General features: G+C 39.3%; 2 protein-coding genes across 4 annotated transcripts in view; one reads left to right on the top strand and one right to left on the bottom strand.

Moving 5' to 3' along the window:
- Positions 1-10,697, bottom strand: part of NUP205 (nucleoporin 205) — a 48,803-nt gene extending 38,106 nt beyond the window's left edge. For both annotated transcript variants that reach the window (XM_089523850.1, XM_089523851.1), the window contains exons 1-5: positions 10,657-10,697; positions 6,011-6,153; positions 3,570-3,741; positions 2,319-2,463; positions 367-526 (exon numbers count right to left, since the gene is read on the bottom strand). In XM_089523850.1, coding sequence (XP_089379976.1) covers positions 367-526; positions 2,319-2,463; positions 3,570-3,741; positions 6,011-6,153; positions 10,657-10,684 — 648 coding nt within the window. In that variant the 5' untranslated portion in view covers positions 10,685-10,697. The remainder of the gene's footprint in view (positions 1-366; positions 527-2,318; positions 2,464-3,569; positions 3,742-6,010; positions 6,154-10,656) is intronic.
- A 1,162-nt stretch (positions 10,698-11,859) lies between these two features.
- LOC149312052 (DNA-directed RNA polymerase III subunit RPC8) lies at positions 11,860-22,193 on the top strand. 2 transcript variants are annotated; one of them, XM_089523848.1, is made up of 7 exons: positions 11,860-11,939; positions 14,440-14,573; positions 15,205-15,301; positions 16,508-16,594; positions 17,339-17,402; positions 20,110-20,317; positions 20,631-22,193. In XM_089523848.1, exons 2-7 carry the CDS (start codon positions 14,463-14,465, stop codon positions 20,682-20,684), a joined length of 621 nt encoding a protein of 206 aa, XP_089379974.1. In that variant the 5' UTR covers positions 11,860-11,939; positions 14,440-14,462; the 3' UTR covers positions 20,685-22,193. The 2 variants fall into 2 exon arrangements, with proteins under 2 accessions (XP_089379974.1, XP_089379975.1); XM_089523849.1 differs by having other exon boundaries at positions 11,863-11,939; positions 14,383-14,573.
- The last annotated feature ends 2,617 nt before the right edge of the window (positions 22,194-24,810 follow it).

The following is a 24,810-nucleotide window of genomic DNA, read 5'->3' as shown; positions in this document are numbered from 1 at the left end:
CTCAAATATGAAATACTAAATAACTTTTACTGTCTATCTTATGTGACAATTGACTTTTTAGAAAAATAATTAACACCCACTTCATAAAGTATATGCACCCAAAAGTGCATGCACACTCGGTGAAGTTTTAACTGGTTGCAGCTCACCATGCAGGTATACATATATGCTCAGCAGAATTATTTTCACAGAAGAGGTATCTGTGTAGGAAATTATTGGGTATAGAGTGGTCTCGGCTCCAAATTTCCCAGAAAGCAAAGTTAAGAGACATGAGTCAAAGAAGAGTAAAAGCAACTGGCCTTCCTTCTCCAATTTTTACACAGGAGGTAAGGTATTCTGAGGATTACAAACTCTTAAAATAGTACTTGCCTCTTTCCGATGTTTTTCACTGCCCAGCCCTCGTTTTCTCTGTAGTTTTTCAAACTCAGTGTTTAAATCAATTTGAGATACTAAAGTCAGAATTTTCTGAGTTAAGCCCTGTTCCATCAGCTCATCTGTAAAACGTGTTGTTATGGACACCAGTTCAGGACTGAAATCAAAAGAGACAGCGATTTCTCAGCTATGTTTATTTTGACAAACAGAGGATCTTCTAAAATGTTGTAGATAGCTAGCCCTACCAACGCTATTAGGACACACAGAGAATACAAACATACAATAATAATAACTAGAAAAATCTACATCTTATCACAGTGACTATATAAGAACTTTTGAAGATGTGCAGTTAATGTGGCTTGGGATAAATCTTTCCCCTAATTTCTGACTGGCCCTAAGCTACAGTCTTATAGAAAAATGGATATGTCAGGAAATGCCTGATTAATTGCTAATGTTTACTTGTCATTACTAGTTGGGTCAAAAAGCTAGGAAACAGGCAAAGTTAGAATGACAACTGTATTCTTTTTAAGGTATTGCAGAGGTCTGGAACAGCTGTGCTACCATTTTTCAAAGTGTAATTCTGTCACAAAGATTTTTACAACATAGGCCAGGATACAACAGGCCAAGAGATATCTTGACAGGGACAGAACAAACTGCATCCTTCTAGAAAGCAAGCAGTTTTAATGGTCTCCTAAAGCCTCATCAAGCAGCAAGCCCCATAAAGGTAAAGGTAGTTCCTTGACATGAATGTCTAGTTGTTATCAACTGTAGCAGTGTTCATCTCTGTTACTAGCCAGCGTTGTCTGAGGACTGCTCTGGTGGTCATGTGGCCAGCATGACTGCACCTAATACTGTTACCTTCCCACCAAAGTGGTACCTATTTATCTTCTTGCATTTGCATGCTTTTGTAATAATAATAACAATATAATAATTATTTATTTCTATTCTCCCTTTTCCTCACGGAAATCAAAGCGAATTACAAGAACATTAGATACAAAAAATAATCATACAATAAACATAAGCCAGAATACAAAACATAAACCTAATGTCTAAAGCAAGGAAAAAATATATAAATATATATATAGAAAAATACAAAGAACAAAATCCACAGTATCAATATAATAAATTGAATTATACCTTAACATAATTTATCTAACAAATATGAACTTTCCCCTAGCAGCAAAAAATACTGTTCAATACAAATACTAGGATGATAATAATACTGCTAGGTTGGCAGAAGCTGGGGCTAGTGAGAGGCAATCACCCCATCATGCAGCACTCAGGCCTCCAACCAGCAACCATTCAATCTTCCGATTATCAGAATTGTTGTCTTAACCCCTAAGCCATTGCATCCCATCTAGCAAGCCCCATGCAAGCAGAAAAATAGAAAAACAGGAGAAAGCTGAGTTAGAACCTTCCTGAAGGAGAGGACAAGAAGCATTCACCGGAAGAGTCCTCCCCCCCCCCCAACATGGGACCATATTAAAAAATGGCATCGTCCATTGACCTCCAAAGGTAATACAGTTCATTGTAACATCTAAGGCCAAGATTCTATTAGACTGTTGGCAGAAAATAAAAACTGCCAGCATACTTATTCTGGAATATGATGTATGTTTCTTTTCCCAGCTGCACAATACAGGTGGGATGTATCACAGATGCACCCCTGTGGCTAATCAGTACCCAGAGGGGGCATGTATCTTGTCACCAACTGGCTTCTAATGCACAGCTGGAGAAAGAACCTCTCTCTCCTGGGCATCCAAGTATATTCATGGAACTCCAAAAGGCTGAAAGTAGCTCTTTCTTATCTGGCTGTGCAACAGCAGCTGGAAAGCACATGGGTGCAGTTTGGGCCCTCCAGCAACCTTATAACACTTTAGTCTCAAACAAATCCAACAAAGAAATAACATTGACATCATTTCTTTCTAGAAACTGTTGTTTCAAAAACAAACCTGAGCTCCAATGTCCATGTCTTGCCTCGCCGAGACTGGATAAGTGTCCGCAATGAATTTGCAATGCATCGCTTTCCATCCCAGTATAAGAGGACAGCTACTAAGCCTCTAGTTAACCCAGGAAAACGAGGCAGCTGGTGCTCTCCTGAAAAGACAATAAGGCCTGATTATTAATTCAAATTAAGTCAACACAAAATCAGATTTGAAGTCTAAGGCTTTCATGGTCAGCATCCATAGTTTTTTGTGGTTTTGGGGGGCTATGTTGCCGTGTTCTAGAAAAGTTTATTTCTGATGTTTTGCCAGCATCCGTGGCTGGCACCTTCAGAGAAATGCCAGCCACAGATGCTGGCGAACATAGCCACATAGCCCGAAAAACCCACAAAAAACTACAAAAACAGATTACTTTAAAAATGAAGTGTGTGTATATGCTTTCAAGTCATTTGTGCACTTATGGTGACACCATGAATTTCAAAGGGTTTTCTTAGTTAAGCAATACTTAGAGGTGGTTTTGCCAGTTCCCTTCTCTGAAATTATAGCCTACAGAAACTGGTATTCATTGGCTATCTCCCATCCAAGTACTAACCAGGGCTGACCTTGCTTAGCTTCCACGATCAGACATGATCTGGTGCTTAGTGATTAGGGTATGACTGGTATGTAAAATAAAAAGGTTATACAAAAATGTTATTCCAAAATTAAGCCACAGAATTTAATTCATTCTTTCTAATTTCTGAAAGGAATTAACACTTAAAAACATGCCCAGGAAATTTCAACATATAGATCTCAGAATATATGTTGTACAACTAAGATAAAGCAGATATTCAGCAAAACACTTGACAAATGCAAGAAACAATTCCTGGATGAATGGGTCAAAATTCTATCGATAGTCCTAATCAATACAGACACCCTGAACCAGTGAGCTATACCATTTTTATTTTATTTTATTGTACTTTTAACTGATTGCATGTATGTAAAGCACAGTGTAAATTTACAGCACTCTATAAATAAAGCTTAATAATAATAATAATAATAATAAGAAGAAGTATTGATTCGCTTTGCCTCTAATCATGTCAGTCACTGTACTCTGCTTGGAACTATCAGAATTCAAGCTATGATTTGTTACAATGCCAAGCAGAGAAACAGGTACAGCTCATATGCTTAAGTACTAGATGTTTATAGGAATTTTATATCCTGAGATGCTGTGAAAACATATTCAAAATGTTAAACAAATTGTCCATCATATTATGACCTTACCAGCCAGCAGAAGTTCAACAGCTGCTAATTCTCCGATATCAAAAAGATCACTCAGAATAAAGGCCTCTTTGATGAGCTGCTCTGGTAACAGTCTGGTTCCCTGTTGTCCCTGGATAGCAACTCCTTCAGTATTTGCTTTTTGAACCTTCTGGTGCTGCTGAGCATTCTTTGGCTGTAAAACAAATTAAAACGAACTGTTAATATCTTATATTAATTAGACAGAAAAACTGTTTATATTAAAATATAGGTAAAACATATTTATACTTGCGTTCCACTTCTAAATAATTCCATGACATTTCACATGCCGCAAACATTTTAATGCCGAAAAAAAGTTCTTGTCCAATCTGCAGGCATTCATTTAAAATACTCTACAGCAGTGATTCCTAAACTCTGGTTCTCCGTGTGTTTTGGATTTCAGCTCCCAGAAGCCTCAGCCATCTTGGCCAATGGTCTAGAATTCTGGGAGCTGAAGTCCAAAACATCTGGAAGGCCAGAGTTTGGAAATCACTGCTTTACAGTAACTGTAGACTTTAACACTTCTTTATAAAATTAATCTGATTTTTCAAATATTAGGGGATGGGATGAAAGGGTGAATCCAAAGAAAATGAAAGAGGGGCAACGCCTTCCCCCAATACACTGCAGTCCCTTTGTATCCCAAAACCATCTTTAGAAAGCTGTGACACAATCTGGAGCCACTTCTCAAATGGCAGACAGGGTGACAGAAATTTCCACTAGCAGAACTTTTGATTCACTTCATGGCTTCTGGTGCAAAGTTGCAAGGTAATAAATTCCTTTCTAAATGGATAATAGCAACTTGTTTAGTTTTAGGAACAGGCGTTTTTTTAATGACTGTGAGTGATTTTTGGTACATCAGTCAGACAGTTGATATACTTTAGTACCCTGATGGATCCCTCAAATACAAGGGAGGGTCCATCATATCCCCTTAACTTTAAGGACAGATTTCTCAGTACTGCGAAACACAATGTAGAAATGAGATTAAATCATCACAATGTATATCTTTATCAGCATCTCATATGCCCACAGTGAGATCTGAATTAAGGACTTGTGAGAACCTAGTCTAGTCATGTGAGGCCAGTATATTCCCATTCCTCTAAACCATACACTAAAAGATTGAAAAGCAGGGGGGATCTGGCCAGGCATTCTTTCCCTACCTTTCCTCTCTCCTTCACCTTAATAAATTGGCAGTGCCAAATAAACAGGCAAAGAATGGTTTGAACATCCATCCAAACCAGGATCAAAGTGCAGTTTATAATGCTTGGAATTGGAAATCAAATTATGGTTTGTATCAAGAGTGATTTCAATATTGGTGTGATATGATCACTTCTGGATATACCAGTAACCAGCCTGGATGCTGGGTTTTGAACTAACTGAAGTTTCCAAATTTGGTACAGAGGTAGTCTAATGTACAACACATTGCAAAAGTCCAGCCTTGAAGTTACCAGTGAAAATCTTTTCTCATATGGTATGGAAAAACTGAAATAAATATTATTTTATATATATAAAAAAAGCATCCTTATGCAGTTCTGCTACCATCTGATTTACTGTTTGCCTGCCTTTAGAGACACTGCCCTATGCCAGTGCTTCTCAGACAATGATACCTGTACCACTGGTGGGACATTGTATTAATCTTGGTGTGACACTGGTTATGCAGTCATAGCAATAAAATACAGTTCCCCCTCCAAAAAAAAATGGATGAAATTTAACTTATATTGTAGTCATTGTGTTTTGCAGTTACTGTAGCAGTAAAATTTAAGTTCAACATAACATAATGTGTAAAAAGCAATTATAAATTACAAACTGCATTATTACACATTTTTACAATTAATGAAATTATGTTTTTACTTGAATACTATTCAACACTATTGCAATTTTCATGTTGTTGAAATTTACAGTAATTTATAAAATATATTTTAAATGATGCTGCTGCTGCCTGTGATCATATAAAAACTGTTCTTTAAAAAAAAAAAAGAAGAAGTTACCAGTGCGCGCACAACCATCTTTTGGTTCTACAGCTTTATGAAGGGGTGCAGCCACTTCACTTAGAAGTATATTTCACATGTTCAATGGATGTTTTTTATATTATCTTGAGCAAATAAATTTAATTAGGGTATTTGAGAAACCTCTCCCAATACAATCTGAAATACATTAACCAGAAGTGAATTTCACTGTATAAGGTAACATTGTATGCATGCTTAGGATAATAAAATTATTCAAGCAAGCTCTTTTATACTATCAGAGAAATGGAATAAAAAAGCCTAAAAAACATCATTATTAAAAACATCCAATTAGATGAACCTATTGTCCCTTATTATAAGCCCACAATGTACAATTGTAATATAGTTACCATAAAAACAGAAGAATGCCAACTAAACTGCACTCCCCCTCTCCCTCAATCAGTAGAAGAAAAGCCTGCTTTTTACCGGATTTCTGAAGAGTGATATGAAGTCAGGTTTATGCTTCTTTAAAATCTGGTCAAGAATATGTATTGCTTCAGGTTGCCTTTTCCAAATGGCATTAACCACTGCTTGCCAAATGTCTTTGTAGGGACCCCATAAACTGGCAGCTACAAGTAAGATAAACAGTTAAATTTAGAACAGAAGAATATTATGATCATACATTACTTATCTACACACAATATTTCACAGCAACATATTTAAGACAAATAGGGCCAGTACAGATGGGCGCTTAAGCATGTAACGAATACGTGCTAGGGTTGCCTCGGGGCATCACTTATAGACACCCCGCAACCCTAGTACGTGTTCCGTTCGTCAAAATGGTGGTGCCCTGTACACACGGGCACCACCATTTTGACGTGATGGATGCTTAGCGTCCTCACGTCGTGGTGCATTTGTGATGTCATGAGTGCGCCATTGGCGCACTTGGGCGTCACAAGTGCACCAGAAAAAGAACCCGCTTTTTGCGGGTTCTTTTTTGCCGGCGGGAAACCACGCAGTTTATCTGCTGTGGCTTTCCGCTGGCGGAAAAGGGGGCGCCAGCTGATTGTCCTTTTTGGGTGTTATGTATCCCGCCATAAATTATCTGTTTCAAAATTTTGAAGCCATGCTACACAACTCAGATAGTAAAGAAAAACAGTGAACATATATGAGTAATCATTTAGATGATTACATGAAAATGGGCTGTACTCAAGCAAAAAAAGGTATGCTATAATAAATCCATGTATCTTGGAAGATCCACAGAACACATTGTATAGTCCAGTTGTCAAAACCCAAACAAAACAGAGCAATGACGGAGCACTCACATGCATATCCACTCCCCAGAGTAATAATGATATATCCCTTCCAATATATAATCACATTTTTTGTTTATTAGAGATCTAATAGTCCAATAGAGACCATTGCCAGTACTTTCCATGGCAAACTATATGTTTGGAAAGGGGAAAAAAATGCTCATGCAAGAAGTGGCAGGGACTTCAAAAAGACACAAAACCCAGATGTCACTGGTACATGAAAAGATCCCACGAATTCATCCTTCAGCTATCAACACAGGAAGTTACTCCATTTATTATTCAGGTTTTCCCATATATTAAGATGCAATACACCCCTACATCTAAAAGTACAAGAAATCTGGGTTAGAAACACATATATACAGAATGGAAGCCACATTACAATTCACAACCCATTATAGTTGAATTTCTTTCTGCTATCAGAGTATTTTCCACCAAATGAGATTAGAGATGCACACATATGCTATTGCTATTGTTCAGACATACAGTGTTGATGAAAAGCTTAAAATGATTACTTAATTGAAAGTTCCATAATAACCCTCAATAAATTTACTGTGTCATTTACCAAAGTAACATTATGGAGTAGATACAAGCCTCCCAAGCATAAAATCCAGATAAACCAGAACTGGATCACAGGGGACATGAGCTGATCTACAATACAGAGATGAGTGAGAGGCCACAATCCAACAAATGACTGGTTAGCAAAAATACTGGTTAGGGATCGTGGGAGTTGTAGTCCAACACACCTAGAGAACACTGGAATGGACAAAGACTATTGTAGACTTTTTTGCTTTCTTGTTGTTTCTAGGTTTAAATAGAGGCATATCTCAGTTAACAGTTTCTTTTTATAAAGGCCCGAAACAAACAGGCCGAATAGACTGGCACAAGGCCGCACTGGCACCACTGCAACCACACATGCTCAGTCCTGATCCTGGCCACCGCCACGGTCCTGAACTTGGCCAGTGGAAGGAGTGGATGCTATCCACTCCTTCTTGGCTGAGTTCTTCCTCAATGATGCTGGCTTGGGTTAATATCTGTTCTAGGATCCATTTGTTTGTCTGCTTGGCCATCCATGGTATGTTCACCATTCTTCTGCAGTACCACATCTCAAATGAATTAATTTTCTTTTTATCCACAGATGCTGGTGAAACATCAGGAATAAACTCTTCTAGAACATGGCCACATAGCCTGAAAAACCCACAAAAAACTATGGATGCCAGGCATGAAAGCCTTCGACTTCACATCTATGAGAAACTTGTGTTTGGCCATAAACTTTTCAAGTATGCCTTCACTGGTTTCCAGTCTTCTTCCATATTTTTTTCATATATACTATGTTATTCAATCTTAGACGTCATTTTGCCCATTTGCATCATGTCTAGATCTCCAAGTTTAAGGAAAGATCTGCCTAGTCCCTAGTGCCTCTTCCTTTCCTGAACCCTGCTTGGACCTCTGGGATTTCTCACTCAATGTGTGGCTGGAGTCTATATCAAGCTGAGGGAAGTAATTCACTCAGATTATGGAATGGTCTGCCACAAGAGATCCGTCACATTACCACCTTTGACAGCTTTTAAAAAGCTGTAAAGATGGATCTTTTCCGGCAGGCTTTTCCTGAATAGATAACCGGCCACCAAAAATCTGAACTTCCTATACCTGACTCTCGCCACAGCCACTGCTTTGAACTGTTTGTTAAATTTTGTTTGTCATTTTAAGAAATGTTTTAAATTACATGGCTTGGGCCTGAGTTACTTGCAGGAACGCCTCTCCCTACATAATCTGCACTCTCAGGATAACTGGGAAGAATCTGTTAGAACAACCAGATTTGTAATGACTTCCCAAAGAGCTTTCACTGCGGCTGCTCCAAAATTATGGAATAGTCTCCGGGAAGAGATCCGTCTTATTGCCTCCTTGGAAGCGTACCCCCCTGACCTCATGTAAGAAATACTGTTCTACTTTCTGATCACTGTATAATTGTATTGTATTGCTGTATGACGATGAGCTAGTTTTAATGAAATTTTTAAAAATGTATTTTATTGATGTTTTTGTCTGCGTTTCATGGGTTGTAATCCCGCCTCCATCCATTCGGGAGAGGCGGGAAAATATAAATAAACTATTATTATTATTATTGTTAATTGTATTTTAAGGGAGGGGTGGGATTTTGGGATATGGGTCTGTATTGTTTTAATGTGTAAGCTGCCCTGGTTGTGTTGCACAGAGAGGCGGGATATGAATAATTAGTAGTAGTAGTAGAGTAGTAGTATTGCCCCACTATATTCTGTGGCTGATTAGGTCACATCTGGAGTACAGTGTTCAATTCTCCACCTCGTTTTAAGAATTATATGGACAAGATGGGGTAGGTTCAGAGAAGGGCAACAAGGATGCTAAGAAGTATCGAGAATAAGATATTTGAGTTAAGTGATAGTGAAATGGAGAAAAGGATGATTAAGAGAGTGGGTGGGTGGGTTTATGGGGCATTGTATTTTATTGTATTTTGATGCTTTTTAATATTTTTGTACGCCGCCTCAGTCTCATTGGAGAGGCGGGGTATAAATATATTATTATTGTTGTTATTATTTTAAAATATTTATTAAATATTCATATTTACAAAATATACACTTCATAAACAGCATTTCTTCATCTTTACGATTTTTTAAACAATAAAATGAAATATATTTAGACTTCCAGTTGATCTACTTGGATTTTGAGTAAAAAATTCCTTGGAGTACACAGTTCCCTCATACTCTAATTTGTCTTTTGTGGCTTCAGTCTTTCTAAAGTTACAGGGCTTTGTAAACATGTAAGACATATTTATGACCATTGCTTTTTACAGTAAATGTTTACTTTGTCCCCATCTGAGGTGGTTGTTCCTGAAGACTTTTTTTGTTCCTGTCATATTTGTCAGTCTGTCTAATTCTATATTATCTAGGGTTTTGACCAGGAGCCAGTCCTCTATTGTGGGTAGTTCTCTTGTTTTTGTTTTCCAGAGCTTTTTTGTTTCTATGTCTAACATCTTGCTAGTCATGCTTAACAAGTGTATTTCAGGTAGCATTTGGAAGTGTATTTATTTCAGTGCGGATTTCTTCCCACGGTTATTCAATCTCGGGGCATTGCCACCACATCTGGAGCCGATCTCCGACTGCGTTGTTGGACTTCCAGCATTTGTTTTCTTTATTTTTGTAGGGTTCTGCTAGTTTAAGTAGAGCTTCGCTGCAGAATTTTGAGCCCAGTTTTGCTTTCATGAGAGATTAGAGCCCCGTTGTTCTACTCAGAAGCAACCGCCATCGAACTCAAGGGAGTTTCCTTCTAAACAGATAGACACTAATCTCTCCACATTTGTGTCTTTGACTTCTGCGGATTTGATCACTCACAGATTGTATCAATATGTCCTCTCTAGGAATATCTAGGTCCTCCAGCACAACTCTATGGTCAACTTTAACCAAAGGTGGCACTGAAGGGCCTAGAGATTCCTAGAGAGGACGCTCCAGGAGGCATTTGTAGATCCTCCAGCGCAACTCTATGGTCGATGCCTGGCAGGTATTGACCATAGAGTTGCGCTGGAGGACCTAGAGATTCCTAGAGAGGTGTCCTCTCAGGAAAAGGCATAGTGTTGTTTGTGGTTTTTCCACATTCACGGGGTTCATGGGGCCCTAACCATAGAGAACGTGGAGGGACGAGTGTATATGAAAAAGAACCGAGCTGAAAGGGCAAAGAAGAGGAGAGAAAACGGAGCGGAGCCCAAAGAGAGAGAGACAACTAGGCCCCAAAACCAACCAACTCGCCTCGTTCCCGCATAAAACCCCATTTGACCCTCAGCGCTCTCCGTACCTGAAATTACCGCCAACGGCGCCGACATCTTGAAAACTGACGGAATCCGTTCCAAGGGTCCTTTGCCCTCCCAGGGGTCCTGAGAGCAGAAGAGGTGTCCGATTTAAGCCGGGTCAGAAAAAAATAAATCACTCTCTTCACAAAGAACTCGGCCGCTTCGTGGCAACTCGCCTATATCTTCGAAACATTCGCCTTCGGGTTCCCCCCCCCCCCAAGGAAACCATCACAAGTGTCCAAATTAGGTGAGCAAATTACAGGCGCGGCTTAGACGACTAAAAGCTAAAGACGCAGAGAACTCTGGGAGTTGTAGTTCTAGGCCGATGCTTAGAAAAAAGCGGGAAAATTGAATTGTGACTCTCTCACGGAAGAGTAGGCCCTATTATTAAACATAATGCACTGATTACTCAGGAAACGTGTGCAGGGTTATTGTTCTTCTGCTGTGACGTGTTTTATCAAGTGTTTTGCTCAAGCAGAAGTGAAATAAAACAACAACAACAACAATAATATCAAATAATAATTTTAATAAGTTGTTGTTGTTGTTGTTGTTGTTATGGATGCCAGCCACGAAAGCCTTCAACTTCACAACCACAACATCTTGACCCAATGCAGGGCTAGGACCAAAATCACCAATTCTTTCTTTCTTTCTTTCTCCTGTATAATTTTAACCCCTTTGCCCGATGAAGAAGCCAGTGGAACTTCGAAACCTTGCGACATGTATTTTGTGCATTTTGGATGGCCCAATAAAGGCATCACTGTTTTGTGGGGTTTGGACGTCTGAGGTCCCAAACACACTGCAGAAACAATCCGGTTTGAGATCGCATTAACTGCCCTGGCTCAATGGGCCGAAACACACTAAAGAAATAATCCATTCCGAGGCCATTTTTAACTGCCTTGGCTCAGTGCTAGGGAATCTTGGGAATTGTAGTTTATTGTGGCCCCAGAGCTCTCTAACAGAGAAGGCTAAACATCTCACAAAACTACAGTTCCCAGAATCCCCTAGTACTGAGCCAGGGCAGTTAAAGCAGTCTCAAACTGGAATTACCTCTGCAGTGTGTTTTGGGAGCTGACTCTCTCTCAAGTGGAAGGAACCTGGGACAATATAATACAGGACTTCCAAGAGTCCCACCCTCTAGACTACAACTCCCGTCATGCAATTCGTCTCGACTTCCTTTTCGTCACTTCCTGGCGTGGTGCGCATGAGTGAGATAGTAACACGCGCAAGTGGGGCAAATGTTTGTTGCTTCTAGAGCAGAAAGAGTAGCTGGCTGCCACCGTCGAAGCGGGTGAGTGAGTAAGACTCATGGAAAGGGACCGGGGGGGGATGTAGTGCGTGGCGTAGTGGTTTAAGCGTTGGACTATGACTCTAGAGACTCGGGTTCGAATCCCAGCTTAGGTATGGAAACCCACTGAGTGACCTTAGGCCAGGCACACTCTCTCAGCCTCATCAAGGGGAGGCAATGGGAGATCACCTCCTGGACGAATCTTGCCAATAAAGCTCAGAAACGACTTGAAGACAGATGGAGAAGGCGGGATATAAATAAAAGTTAATAAATAATTATAAATACATTATACATTGTATAATAATAATAATAAAATGTAATAAATAAATATAATAATAATCAGTAAAATTTAATAAATATGTTTAAATAAGTATAAATTTACTTTAATAATAAATATAAATGATTAATAAATTATACAATAATAAATAAATATAAATAAAATTTAATAAATAAATATAAATAAATTATATTATAATAATAAATACAATTTAATAAATAAAATTTAATAAATAAATATAAATGATTAATAAATTATATTATAATAATAAATACAATTTGATAAATAAAATTTAATACATAATTATAAATAAAATGTAATAATAAATATAAATGATTAATTAATTATATGTTAATGACAATAACTATAATAATAAATGGAGATATAATAAATAAATATAAATAAATAATAAATATAACAGCAATAATAAATATAAAAATAACATACATAAAATTTAATAATAAAATAGTTTGTTATTATTTAGTAATAAGACATGGTGAACCTCCCCTAAACCAGGGTGACAAGAAGTCCTAACCTCAAAGGAGGACAAGGCACCACACAAAGTGTAGAACTCCAGAAAAAATAATGGAGGGCATTGCCAAATAAAATCTGGAAACACTGGTATGAAAAAACAGGGTGACCAGATGCCCTAATAACTGGGTGGTTCTGAAAATTTTGGTCCTCCAGGTTTTTTCTGACTTCAACTCCCAGAATTCCTAACCATTGGCCAAGCTGAGAGGGGCGTCTGGGAGCTGAAGTCCAAAACACCCGGAGGACTAAAGCTTTGAGAACCACTGCCCTAACCTCAAAGGGGGAGCAAGGCATGCAGAATGTGGTCGTTTGAGAAAAGTGTGTGGCATTGCCAAATAAAAGCTGAGGACACTCCTATGATTTCATATTTTATTTGTGGGCTTTTGGGGCTTTGTGGCCATATTTTAGAAGTATTTGTTTCTGAGGTTTCCTCAGCGTTTGTGGCTGGCATCTTCAGAGAATGCTGGCATGGAAGTGAGTGGGGTATGTGTATATATATATATATATATATATATATACACTGTGTGACCCTGACACACACACAGTATAATTGCTCAAACAATTAGACCAAATAACTGAACTAAGAATTCATTTGGATCAGTTAATCACTGTTTATGTGTGCATCTTTTGCACCAGCCTTCCATCATCAAATCTCAAGGTTTTCTTTAAGAAACATGGGGGGGTTGAGGAGAACATCCTGGAAATCTGATATCTATGGGTTATCAAGTTTCCTCAATATTCCCATTTAACAATTTCTATATAGTTCGTATTTCAAAGAAAGATGGCTGTGGTTCCACTCTGTCCCTCCTCTCCTCCCCAAACTTCACATAAGACATGTTCATCTGCTCTCTTAGGCGCATGTGGGATTTGAACATTTGACTCCCCAGCAATCTGAGTAGTACGCCATGCTTTTTAGAACTGAACACATAGCAAAGGACATGAAATAAGACAGTACAAGATGACCCACGTGGATTTAGTGGCTGATCCTGTGAAAGACAGGAATGCAATCTTGGATCCTACTATTTCTCATATCTTGCTTGTCCTTTTCGACCCAGTAACAAATATAATACAATATCATAGAACAGAATGTTTATCATTGCAAGGGGGTTGGGATTTAACATAAAACTACTACCCATGTAGAGGTGTTCTAGGAAAGGTAAACCTCTGCCTGTGAGGATCTCTGCTGTATCGGAGATCCTAAGTGTTGCTGTGCAGATAGAAAGCACTTCTGGAATAAGTAAGCACCCTCAAAGCAGGGTTTTCCAGATAAAGGTTGAAGCTGGTGTTATATCCATCGGAGCAAAATTAGTCCATTCTGCTGTTCTTGGCCTCATATCTATTCTAATCTAGATCTGACATGGAAAATTCCCCTTCTGCTGAGACCAGTGAGGGGAAAAACCATTATGCAGCCCCCAGATGTTATTGAGTCCAACTTGTAGTGTTCTTCACTATTAGTTGGCTAAGGATGAATGGCAGTTTCAATCAAACAACCTCTGCAGAGCCACACCATTCGCATCCATGACCTATAAAAGAAAGGAGGAAGCTGCCCCAACTGTACTTTGTTCAATGACTGGTTATTTCTTCCCTTAGGCCTACTTGAGGTTGTCATCTTTTCTTTTCTTACCACTTTCTTCTCAGACAACCATCACAGCAGAAAAGAGAGCTCTCTTGCTGATTTTGCGTTTTTCTTCCCAGGAGCATTGCTTTTGCTTGTTACTATGTTTGTGTTAGTGGAGATGACAGATACTGTGCGGATTCCTCCTTGGCAGTTTGAAAGGAAGCTTAATGATGCCATCACTGAAGAGTTAAATAAGAAGCTGGCCAACAAGGTAAACCTTGGGAGTGTTGCCTCACTACTATACTATCACAGGGATTATTCTAAACACAGGAAACTTGAACACTTTAGATACAGACCAATTTACTGCTCCGTCTTACATAGGTTGAGGGGGCTTACTCCCAGTAAAGTGAATGAAGTGTTGAAAGTTTATGTGAGTGACAAGTTTTATATCCAAAATACCAGTCGTTGTGCAATCTCATATTTAATAAATGTAGCTGCAATACTAGAACATAATTTCACATAGCTCTGTAAAGTGGCTGTAAAATTTTGATCAATCTTAAGTTACGTTTCCATTGGTTATATTTACTGTGTAAATGAGCTCCAACACAGTATGAAATAGAAGAGTTATGAAATGCAGAAAAATAATGATAAATTGTTGAGAAGGCTGGATACTCAGGAATGTGTATTTCAGTTTCCCCCTTAGCCACCCCCTCTGTCATATCTCTTTACTGTTTTTGTAGTGATACCAGCAAGTTTGAATTACTTCTTAACTATCCAATTGTAGATCAATTCACTAGTTTGGTTTTTCGATACAGCTTTCCTTGTTCTATTTCAAGAGGTCTATCACAGTACCTTCCAGAGTGCTGGGATTTATTGTTTTCTGGGACTATTTCCCCGAACAGGTTGTGTATAATGTTGGTCTCTGTATCTGTCTCTACGACATTACAAAGCTGGAGGATTCCTACATATTCCCAGGAGATGGTGCATCACACACAAAAGGTTTGCCAATTATTTTTGCATCTGACAACCATGAAACTTCAAGAGTACCCTTTTACGCAACATAAAAGTATTGCTGACTGCCTACAGTACTCTGTATTCTTCCATTATAATTCAGTGTTCTGCTGGTATTGGATACAATTGGAAAGCACCTATTTTGTGGGTGGGTGAGGAATCTGAGAGACTTATGGTCATTTCCCCTTACAACAGGTTAAGGTGACAGTTCTGTCATGCTGTAGAAATTCCACAATTTTTAACCAATGCTGATATGCTCACAAATGCATTCTTGTTCTTGTTCCATGCTGTATCATAATGTTCAGTCTGTGAACAAATTGGCTTATGGTTGTTTACCTTGTGAGAGGGACTATCATTATTTATTGTGTGTGTGTGTGTGTGTGTGTGTCTGTCTGTTACAGCTGCATTTACATTCTGCCTTTTCTCCAGTAAGCTCATGGCCCTTTTTCTCCATATTTTAGCCTCCCAAGAAACCTGTGAGATAGGTCAGGCTGAGAGAATAACATGCTGAAGTTTCACAGCTCACTGAGGATTCAGTTGTAGATCTTCCATGTCCTAGCCCTAAATTCTGACAGACCACACTAGACTGTTGTGCTATTTGCTATAAATGTGCTCACTATGGAAAATACAAGCTATTAACAGAACACTCACTGCACTGTATATTTAATTTGCTGGCTTTTTATTTGCTGGTGTGGCCATGCTGCCTGGATGATTTTGGAAACAGGTACTTTCTAAAATATACAAGAAAAATTCTTCAGTAGATCACTTGAGCAGACTGGGCCATCTTAACCTTCAATTCTCTTACTATTGCAGTTCACTCAGTACTGTCCTAGTTGCTCTGGTTACAGATCATAACAAATCTACTTTCAGTACGTCAGCCTTGCAGAATCCATAAAGCTGACACAGCTGTCCAGAAATTGGACTCATGCACTGCACACATTGTTAGTGCAATCAGAGAAGGATAGATGGAAAACTTGAGGTCTTTAGGTAGTTGTCGTTGACAGTTTGAAGGATAGAATGGGGATGGGATGCAATCAATGCTATACAGTACTGTGTGGTCATGGAAATAGATAGTTTTACATCCCCTACATGTTAAATGTATGCATGCATATGACCAACTGTGTTTTACTCAACATTCAAGCAAAACATGATTTGTCTAAGTAAAATATGTTCACCCTTCTTCCTTTTTTACAGTGCATTTTCGGTATGTTGTGTTTCATCCCTTTCTTGATGAGATTATAGTCGGAGAGATAAAAGGCTGCAGTCTAGAAGGAGTTCATGGTAAATTTTAGTTTTTTATTAATATGCTGGGCCTATGTTCAGATGTATCAGTGGGTGGCCTGGAGGAAGCTTTCATTCTGAGTATCAACTTATACGCTAATGCCATGATGGTGAACCGATGGCATGCATGCCAGAGTGGCACATGATGCCATTTCCCCCGGCATGAGATGGGGAGGAGGAGGAAGAACCACGTGTCTCTTCCTCCTCCTTCCCAAACCTCCCCAGCCTCCAGCTACGTCTCCGGAGGCAGCTGAAGGCCAGGGACAGCACGGGGCGGGGGGGGGGGCAGAGGAGGAAGAGACACACACCTCTTCCCCCTCCTGCCTGTCCCTCTCCAGCTGCCTCTCCGGAGGCAGTTGGAGGCCAGAGATGACGTGGGGGGGGGCTCTCCAGAGGCAGCTAAAGGCCAGGGATGGTGCAGGGAGAGGAGGAGGAAGAGGTGTGGAGCTGTTCCTCTTCTTTCCCCCTCCCTCCAGGCCTTCAGCTGTGTTTGGAGAGGCAACTGAAGGTGGAATGGTGAGGAGAAGAAGTCCCGCCCCCCGGAGGGCAGAAGTCCTCGCCCCCAAAGAGTGAAAGTCTTGCCCCCAAAGGGTGGAAGTCCTGCTCCCAGAGAGCGGTAGTCCCGTCCCCGGCACCAGGTAATACCCAGCGCCAGATGACTTTTACTTTGGACATTCGGCCCCTAAAATGTTTGCTATCACTTCCCTAATGGCTTCTGCGTTAATCTAAACTTTTTTCTTACAGTTTCTCTTGGGTTCTTTGATGACATCATCATTCCTCCAGAATCCTTACAACAGCCTGCCAAATTGTATCCTTCATGATAATGTTTAAAAATATTTATTTTATTTATTATTTATTTCAAGTATTTCTGTGTTGCCTCCCAACTCACAAAGGCTCCCAAGACAATGAACAAATAAAAACCAGTTAAAACAATACAAAGATAAAACATTTTTAAAACACAATTAAAATACTCTTTAAAATCTCCTAAAAGCAGTCTAAAATCCTAGAATTCAGTTTTAAACTTTCTTGAGTAGGAAGTTCCACAGTCGAGGTCCTACTACAGAGAAAGGCCTTCACACTTCACAGGGTATTGGGTCATGCTACAGGATCTCTGAAGATCTTAAATTTCTGGCAGTGTCATAGTGGATATCCTTGCCCCAAGTCATTTAAATCAGCACCAGCACCTAGAATTAAGCTCGAAAGCAAATTGGAAGCAAAAGCAGTTATTGCTTAAGACTCTAAAATATTCACCTGACACCAGTCTGGCTGCTGTTTTGCACTAGATACAGCTTCCAAATACTTTTCAAGAACAGCCCCATGTAGAGTGCATTACAGGGGTCTAATCAGGAGGTCACTAAGGCATGAGCCACTGTGGCCACATCTGTTTTCCCCAAGAAAGGGTGCAGCTAATATACCAACAGAAGCTGGGCAAAGGGGCTCCTGGTCACCAGAGTAAACTGTTTTTGCCGAGAGAAACTAATTCCATCCAGAACAGGCTGCAATCCAAATCCCAGGTTGGTCAACCTGCTGGATAACAGAACTTGTCTGGATTAAACCTTAATCTGTTTACTTGTATCCAGTCCTTTACTGCCTCAAGACAAGAATTCAGTACTACCATAACCTCCTTGGTATCAGTTGTAAAGGAGAGATAGAATTGGATATCATCAGCATACTGAAGACTCATTCTTGATACTCTGGATCAGGGGTAGGCAACCTGCGGCCCGCGGGCCGGATGCGGCTCAGCAAGGCCTTGGGACCGGCCCCAGCCTGGTCCTGCCGCCGATTGCCACCGGGGCCTTTGGGGGGCAATTGTCTATAGAAGCCTCAGAAACATGCATTTATATTAACATTTTTTAAAAAATCAGCAAATTTTTTCGTGTGTCCTCCATTTTTTTAAAAAAAGTGTCTTCCATTTGAAAATTTTGTCCTACATTTGTCCTGGTTTATTTATATATTTAATTTTTAAAAAAAATTTATTTAATTATTTATTTTTTGGCTTCGGCCCCCCAGTTGTCTGAGGGACAGCAACCCGGCCCCCGGCTCAAAATGGTTGCCTACCCCTGCTCTGGATGAACTCTCCCAGTGGCTTTATATGGATGTTAAAAAGCATAGGGGACAGTATTCTATCCAAGAAAGCCTGGAGTTGTATGGCCATTCACTCTAGGTCTTTACTTAGAAAGGGGACGTTAGAGACTGGCCAATAGCTACCTAGGGAGGTGGTGTCCTGTGAAGGTTTTTTTTTTTTAAACGTATTAAAATTGCTTCTTTTCGAGAGCTTAGAACATAGATCTCTTTCAAAGAAGCATTTACAACCTCCACCACACAGCTGGCTAATCCTCTGGCAGCTTTAATTAGTCATGATGGATATATGTCTAGCAGGCAAGTAGTTGCCTCACCTCTCCAAGCAACATCATCATATTGAATAAACAAACTCAGCCATTAAAACTGATTAATTATTTCAGTTTAGTTACCTCCCCAGATTCTAATTTCAACGTGGAATTCAAGTTAGAATGATTCCAAGCAATTTTCTTTGCAAAGTGTTTAGCAAATTCATCACAAAACAACTGTGCAAAATAGCTGTGCTGGATGGGACTGAACCTGTGTAATGGAGGCAGCAAATAATTGCTTCTTTGCTGCCCTTCCTGCTGTAAAGTAGGTTCTAAAATAGGCTTCTAAAAACAGTCTTTCTCCACTGCCACTCTAATTGTGCTTGGTCAGAGTCATTCTGAGTCTCCACTGCTACTCTAATCGTCTACCTAAGCACTTCATTGCCCTAAGCTACACAGAGAACCAAGGAATCCATACTCTGCATTCAAGAAAACAACACTTGGGAGCAAATGTATCAGTTGCCCAGGTCATCCCCCTATTCAATGGATCAACCAGGGCATCAGCAGAACCACCAGCTCTAGCAGCTGGAAACTTCCCCAGAGCATTCAGGAATCCTTCTAGATCCATTAGTTTGGTGAATATTATATACTATAATTACAGTTACTTTTCTCCAATCTAGGCCAAGGTGTACATAAGGTGGAAAAATAACAATCTAGGAGTATAGTGCAAAATGTTACAGCCAAAGCTTTTGCATTAATGAGCTGACAATCTTTATAACTTTAACTTTCATTCCAGGGTGGACAAACAGCAGTTGTAGCAGCAATTAATTAACTAATTCCCAATCATGGGAGAAAAGTGGGATACTACTACTACTACTAATAATAATAATAATAATTTGCTTCCAACCTAGTCTCTTCTAATATGTTTGTGGCAGACTTTCCTTTTGCAAGATTCATTTTGCACTCGGGCCAACTTGTTCACTTAGTAAATTTTCCTTCTTGCATAACATGGTATGAGATATTTGTAATTAGAATCAGCATAATTTGTTGTCATCATGAGAAAAGACTGTATCGCAGATGAATGTTTAAATAAGGCAGCCCATATTTTTTTAAAAATCATTTCAGGCTATGAATATGAACTTAATTTCTGTCTTATTACACTATTGTCTTAACTTTCTATGTGGTTAGCGATGAAGCAGAACAAGTATGGGTTTGGGAATATGAAACTGAAGAAGGAGCCCATGACTTATATATGGATACAGGAGAGGAAATTCGTTTCCGTGTAGTGGATGAAACCTTCATTGACACATCCCCAACAGGCCCCAGCTCTGCAGAACCCTCTACATCAAGTGCCACAGAGGAGGGACAGAAGAAAGAGGCACCCTATACACTTGTGGTAATTATTTAATATTGCTTTTTTTAGCCATTTGAAATGCACTTTGACCAGAGCCAGAGATAGAATTTTGAACATACTTGTTTTAAGTTAGTATAGTCTTTAATTGAACTCTGAGTTTGAATAAGGCTGTAGTATGTATGTTCTTGATGTAAGTATACATATTAATCATTCAGTCAATTATATTTGTAAGAAAAATTCCAAGTGGTCTCAGAATATAAAACTTAGAAATGAGATAATATATTCCACAAATATTAAATGGATAATCCAGGTGATCATTATTCAAAATCTCATTTATATTCTTTTCTCTGCACAGGGATCCATCAGTGAGCCTGGTCTGGGCCTCCTGTCATGGTGGACAAATAGTTAACTAAAGAAAGAAAGACTGTTTGGCAAGATGGACATTTCATTGAAAAAAACCTGCTCTTTGAACAGCAGTTGCAAATCAAAAACTGTTTTCCTGTTTTCTGCTTTACACTGGATCTACTTCAGTCTGGTCGAGGCCTAGAAAATAAGTGGAAACATTCAGTACAGTATCACTGATGCTGGCTACATCAACATGGGAATATCTGAGCCCTCTTCCTGTTACAACTGGCTAGTAAATAACTGACGTAAAAGCCAGTTCCTTTTTGAGTTTTCAGAGGGTGACCATTCCTCAAGTGGCCCATCCGCAGCATATGTTTAATGGTCAGGTGGTAATATGTTTAACACTCAGATGTTATATGTGGAAACAGGGTGGTAATCATTACAAGAATCCCACGTCCGAAGATTTTACTGTCTTTGAGGTCATTCCAGTAATAATTTGTCTTGTCCATTCATTTCATGGTCTATCTGTACCTTGTCCACACAGTCATATCTGGTTAAATATCTGTACCTTGTCCACACAATCTCTCTGTACCTTGTCTGTCTATTTTTAGTGGGCACTTGCATGCTCTAGAATCTAGGCATCGCGTTATACCACCTAAGTCAAAATCAATAATTTGCCAATTTTGGTGCTTTGTCCAATTCGTGTCCATAGGGACACTCCTGTAAATACACTCCCATTCATCCTAAAGGGATTTGGGGCAAGAACTATGGGCAATCAGTGCATCTAGAATATCTAGTACATTGTATAGGTGGGTTGACACAATTCTTCACTTGGCCAAGTAATATACTTGTTTTCTGGCAGGGCCATGAGGAGGCAGAAGAATCATTATCTGCGTCAACCCATAACTAAGAGAGTCATAGTTACTCCCGTCTGATTTACTGACCTTGCATTTTAGAATGGATGCAAGAAAAAGTTTGAAGAACACTTATCTACATTAAGAGGTGGGGAGGAATCATGTTGTAAAAGCAAGCACCCATGTTACTGAATTCAGTTACGGTGAATTCTTTCTCCCCATTGAGATAGGATTGTTTTCAAGAGTAGTGGAGAAATGAATGAGCTTGAGTGTTCAAGACAAGCAAATTGTGGGGAGGAAGACTGGCCAGGCCTGAGAAGGGTAAGGATTCCCATTATATAGATTGTCTTTCAGTTCCTAAATGAATTAGAAACTATTGCTGGTACTGATAAAATGAGCAGGCTGCTCTGAAAGAATGGTCTTAAGAACTGTGGTTAATAAGTCTGAACAAGAGCGTAAATAAACCTTATCAGTTACTCTTCCTAATCATGTTGTCTTATAAAGTTACTGTCTATGCTTTTAGTTTAGATAGCTCATCTTCAACTGTACAGAGATGTTAAAGCAGAACTGAAAGCACCTGGAAGACTGGGAGCAAGCCTCATGTTCAAGCCCAACAAATGGAACTGCCATTGAGCAACAAATCTCTGTAACTTGTTTAGACATATGTTCTCATTTTACAATAGACATTTTTGCACCATGTATTAAATATAAATGCAGGCACTGACCATATCCACTCAGTTTCTGAGTTTTGAATGCATCTAGATAATGTGAGTTATTGTCTAAGGAAATACTATGAAATTCATGAGGTTACCATAAGTTGACAGGTGACATAAAGGTGCGCGTGTGCACACGCGTGCACACACACTAACCACAAAAGGAACAAAATCAGACTGCATAATTGAAACGTACCTGTAACACCAGGGGCACTATAATTGATAAAAGCAAAAATAAGATTGCTAGATCATCTTATGACAGAATTACAACTCTTCAGGCTAAGGATGGTTTGGAATATACGTATCATTAATCAGAGCCTATTACAGCAGACCCTTGGTGTCTACTGGCGTTTGATTTCAGAACTCTCCATGGATACCAACATTTGTGGATACCTATGTCCTATTATATAAATGATGTAGTAAAATGGTGTCTCTTATTTTTATTTTTATTTTAAGTAAAAATCAAGGATTGTTTTTTAGAAGTTTTTTGGTGGGGGATGTTTTCAATCTGTAGATGCAGAGTTGTGGATATAGAGGTCCAACTGTATTTCATGCATGATAACACCCTTGGAGTTGAGAGAATGTGTGGTATAGTGGTTTGAGCGTTGGATTATGACTCTGGAGACCAGGGTTCGAATACCTGCTCGATCATGGAAACACACGTCACACTCTCTCCTGGCCTCAGAGGAAGGCAAAGGCAAACCTCTGAACAAATCTTGCTAAGAAAACGCTGTGATAGATTTGCCTTAGGGTCACTATAAGTCAGAAACAATGTAAAGGAACACAACACAACAACAATGCTTGATTATATTTCAGAACTGTACAGTAAGTTAGTAAATAATTCTACAACTGAAATGAAGGAATAGAATTTTAATCATAGATTTAAAATCACCAGTTTATGCCACAAAGATAAACTCTTTTTATGGGCAGTTTCACAGCAGGGGAGGTGCCACAGAATGAAATACTCTTGCTTTATCTTCAATTATCAGATTCAAAGGTTCATCTTCTGGTAGCCTACCTCTTGTTGATATAATTCTATCGAAAGCTAGTTGCCGCTGTTATAATACATTCTGCAGATAACTTACTGGAAGCAAAATATGTGGTTTCTGTTGAAATATTCTGCCTAATTGCGTCACTAAAGTGACTTAGAATAGTGGAAGGTAATTTTGCTGAGGATGATACGGTTATATACTGCATTTTTTAAATTATGGAATATATTTAAATAATGGATTTCCCCCACCATATTGGGATATATGTGTAAAAAGCCAAACAGATAAATATTATTTAATTACATTACCATGTTACCCAGTCTTTCATATATAGCCCCATTCTCCATATGCATTGATAGAATAAATGTGCTAATTGGTAGGAGAATAATATTGTCTCAGGACCAAACTTGTGTTTTCTGAGCAGTAAGAATCTCCTACAAAAGTTCTTCCTTGGTGTCTTGCTAAGGAATACTAAATATATTTTTTGAATGTCCTACATTTTGCAGTGCCTTGCCCGACTTTACAGTTAGGATATCTGGTCACCCTGCATCCAAGGGTTTCCCACTCTCTTGCCAAGCAAGAAGGTCTATATTTTGTTAAATGCAAATAAATCATGTGTGGCATTGATTCTAATATTTTAATTTTTGAGGCTAAGGCAGCACAATTTATATGTTCTCAAGGTTTTGTAGTTAGCTGCCATCAAGTTACCCTGATTAATGGCAACCCTGTGGATGAGACATCTCCAAGACCACCTATCCTCCGCTGCTTTGCTTAGGTACTATAAATTCAGACCCATGCCCTCCCTGATTGAGTCTAACCATCTAGTGTGTGGTTTTTCTCTCTTTCTACTCCCTTCTACCTTTTCTAGCATTATAGTGCACCTGTGTCATACACGGGTGCTCTTTACGCGGCTTTCAGCATACACTGAAAGCCACATGAGGAGAAGGGGCGGCATATCCCATGGGTAACAATGGGGCACGTGTGCCATTGCACCGCCATGCTGCGCGCTGCCACGTGCACAAGCCCCATTAATTTAAATGGGGCTCAAGCATAGGCGGAATTTGCTTTACGCGGGGGAGTCTGGAACGAATCCCCCACGTAAAGTAATGGCGCACTATATTGTCTTTTCCAGTGATTCATGCCTTCTCGTGATATGTCCAAAGTACAACAGCCTCAATTTGATTATCTTGGCTTCCAGATTTGATCAGTTCAAGAACCCCTTTGTTTGTCTGTTTGGCTATCCATGGTATCCTCAGCATTCTCCTCCAGCACCGCATCTCAAATTTGTTGATTTTCTTCTTACCTGCTTTCTTCACAATCCACCTCTCATATCAGTACATGGTGATGGAGAATACAATGGATTAGACAATTCTAACTTTAGTGCTGGATTGTATATATTTACTCAAGATATACAACTTGCTTTCTTATCCCTCCGACTGATTCCACTAGCTTAAAAGTACAGTTGGCCCTCTTTATCCACTGATTAAACCATCCACAGCTAGAAAATATAATGGGCACCAATTTATTGTGTGATTATATTTAATGGGACTTGAACATACATAGATTTTGCATCTAGGGCAGGAGTGAGTGGGTGCTGGAACCAAACCCAAGCGGATAGAAATAGCAGTAGCATG

Source organism: Sceloporus occidentalis, unplaced genomic scaffold (genome assembly GCF_023333645.1).
Source record: "Sceloporus occidentalis isolate IW3139 unplaced genomic scaffold, rSceOcc1.0.p SCAF_5, whole genome shotgun sequence".
In the NCBI taxonomy this organism is placed as follows: domain Eukaryota; kingdom Metazoa; phylum Chordata; class Lepidosauria; order Squamata; family Phrynosomatidae; genus Sceloporus; species Sceloporus occidentalis.
This window is presented reverse-complemented; position numbering and strand designations above follow the sequence as displayed.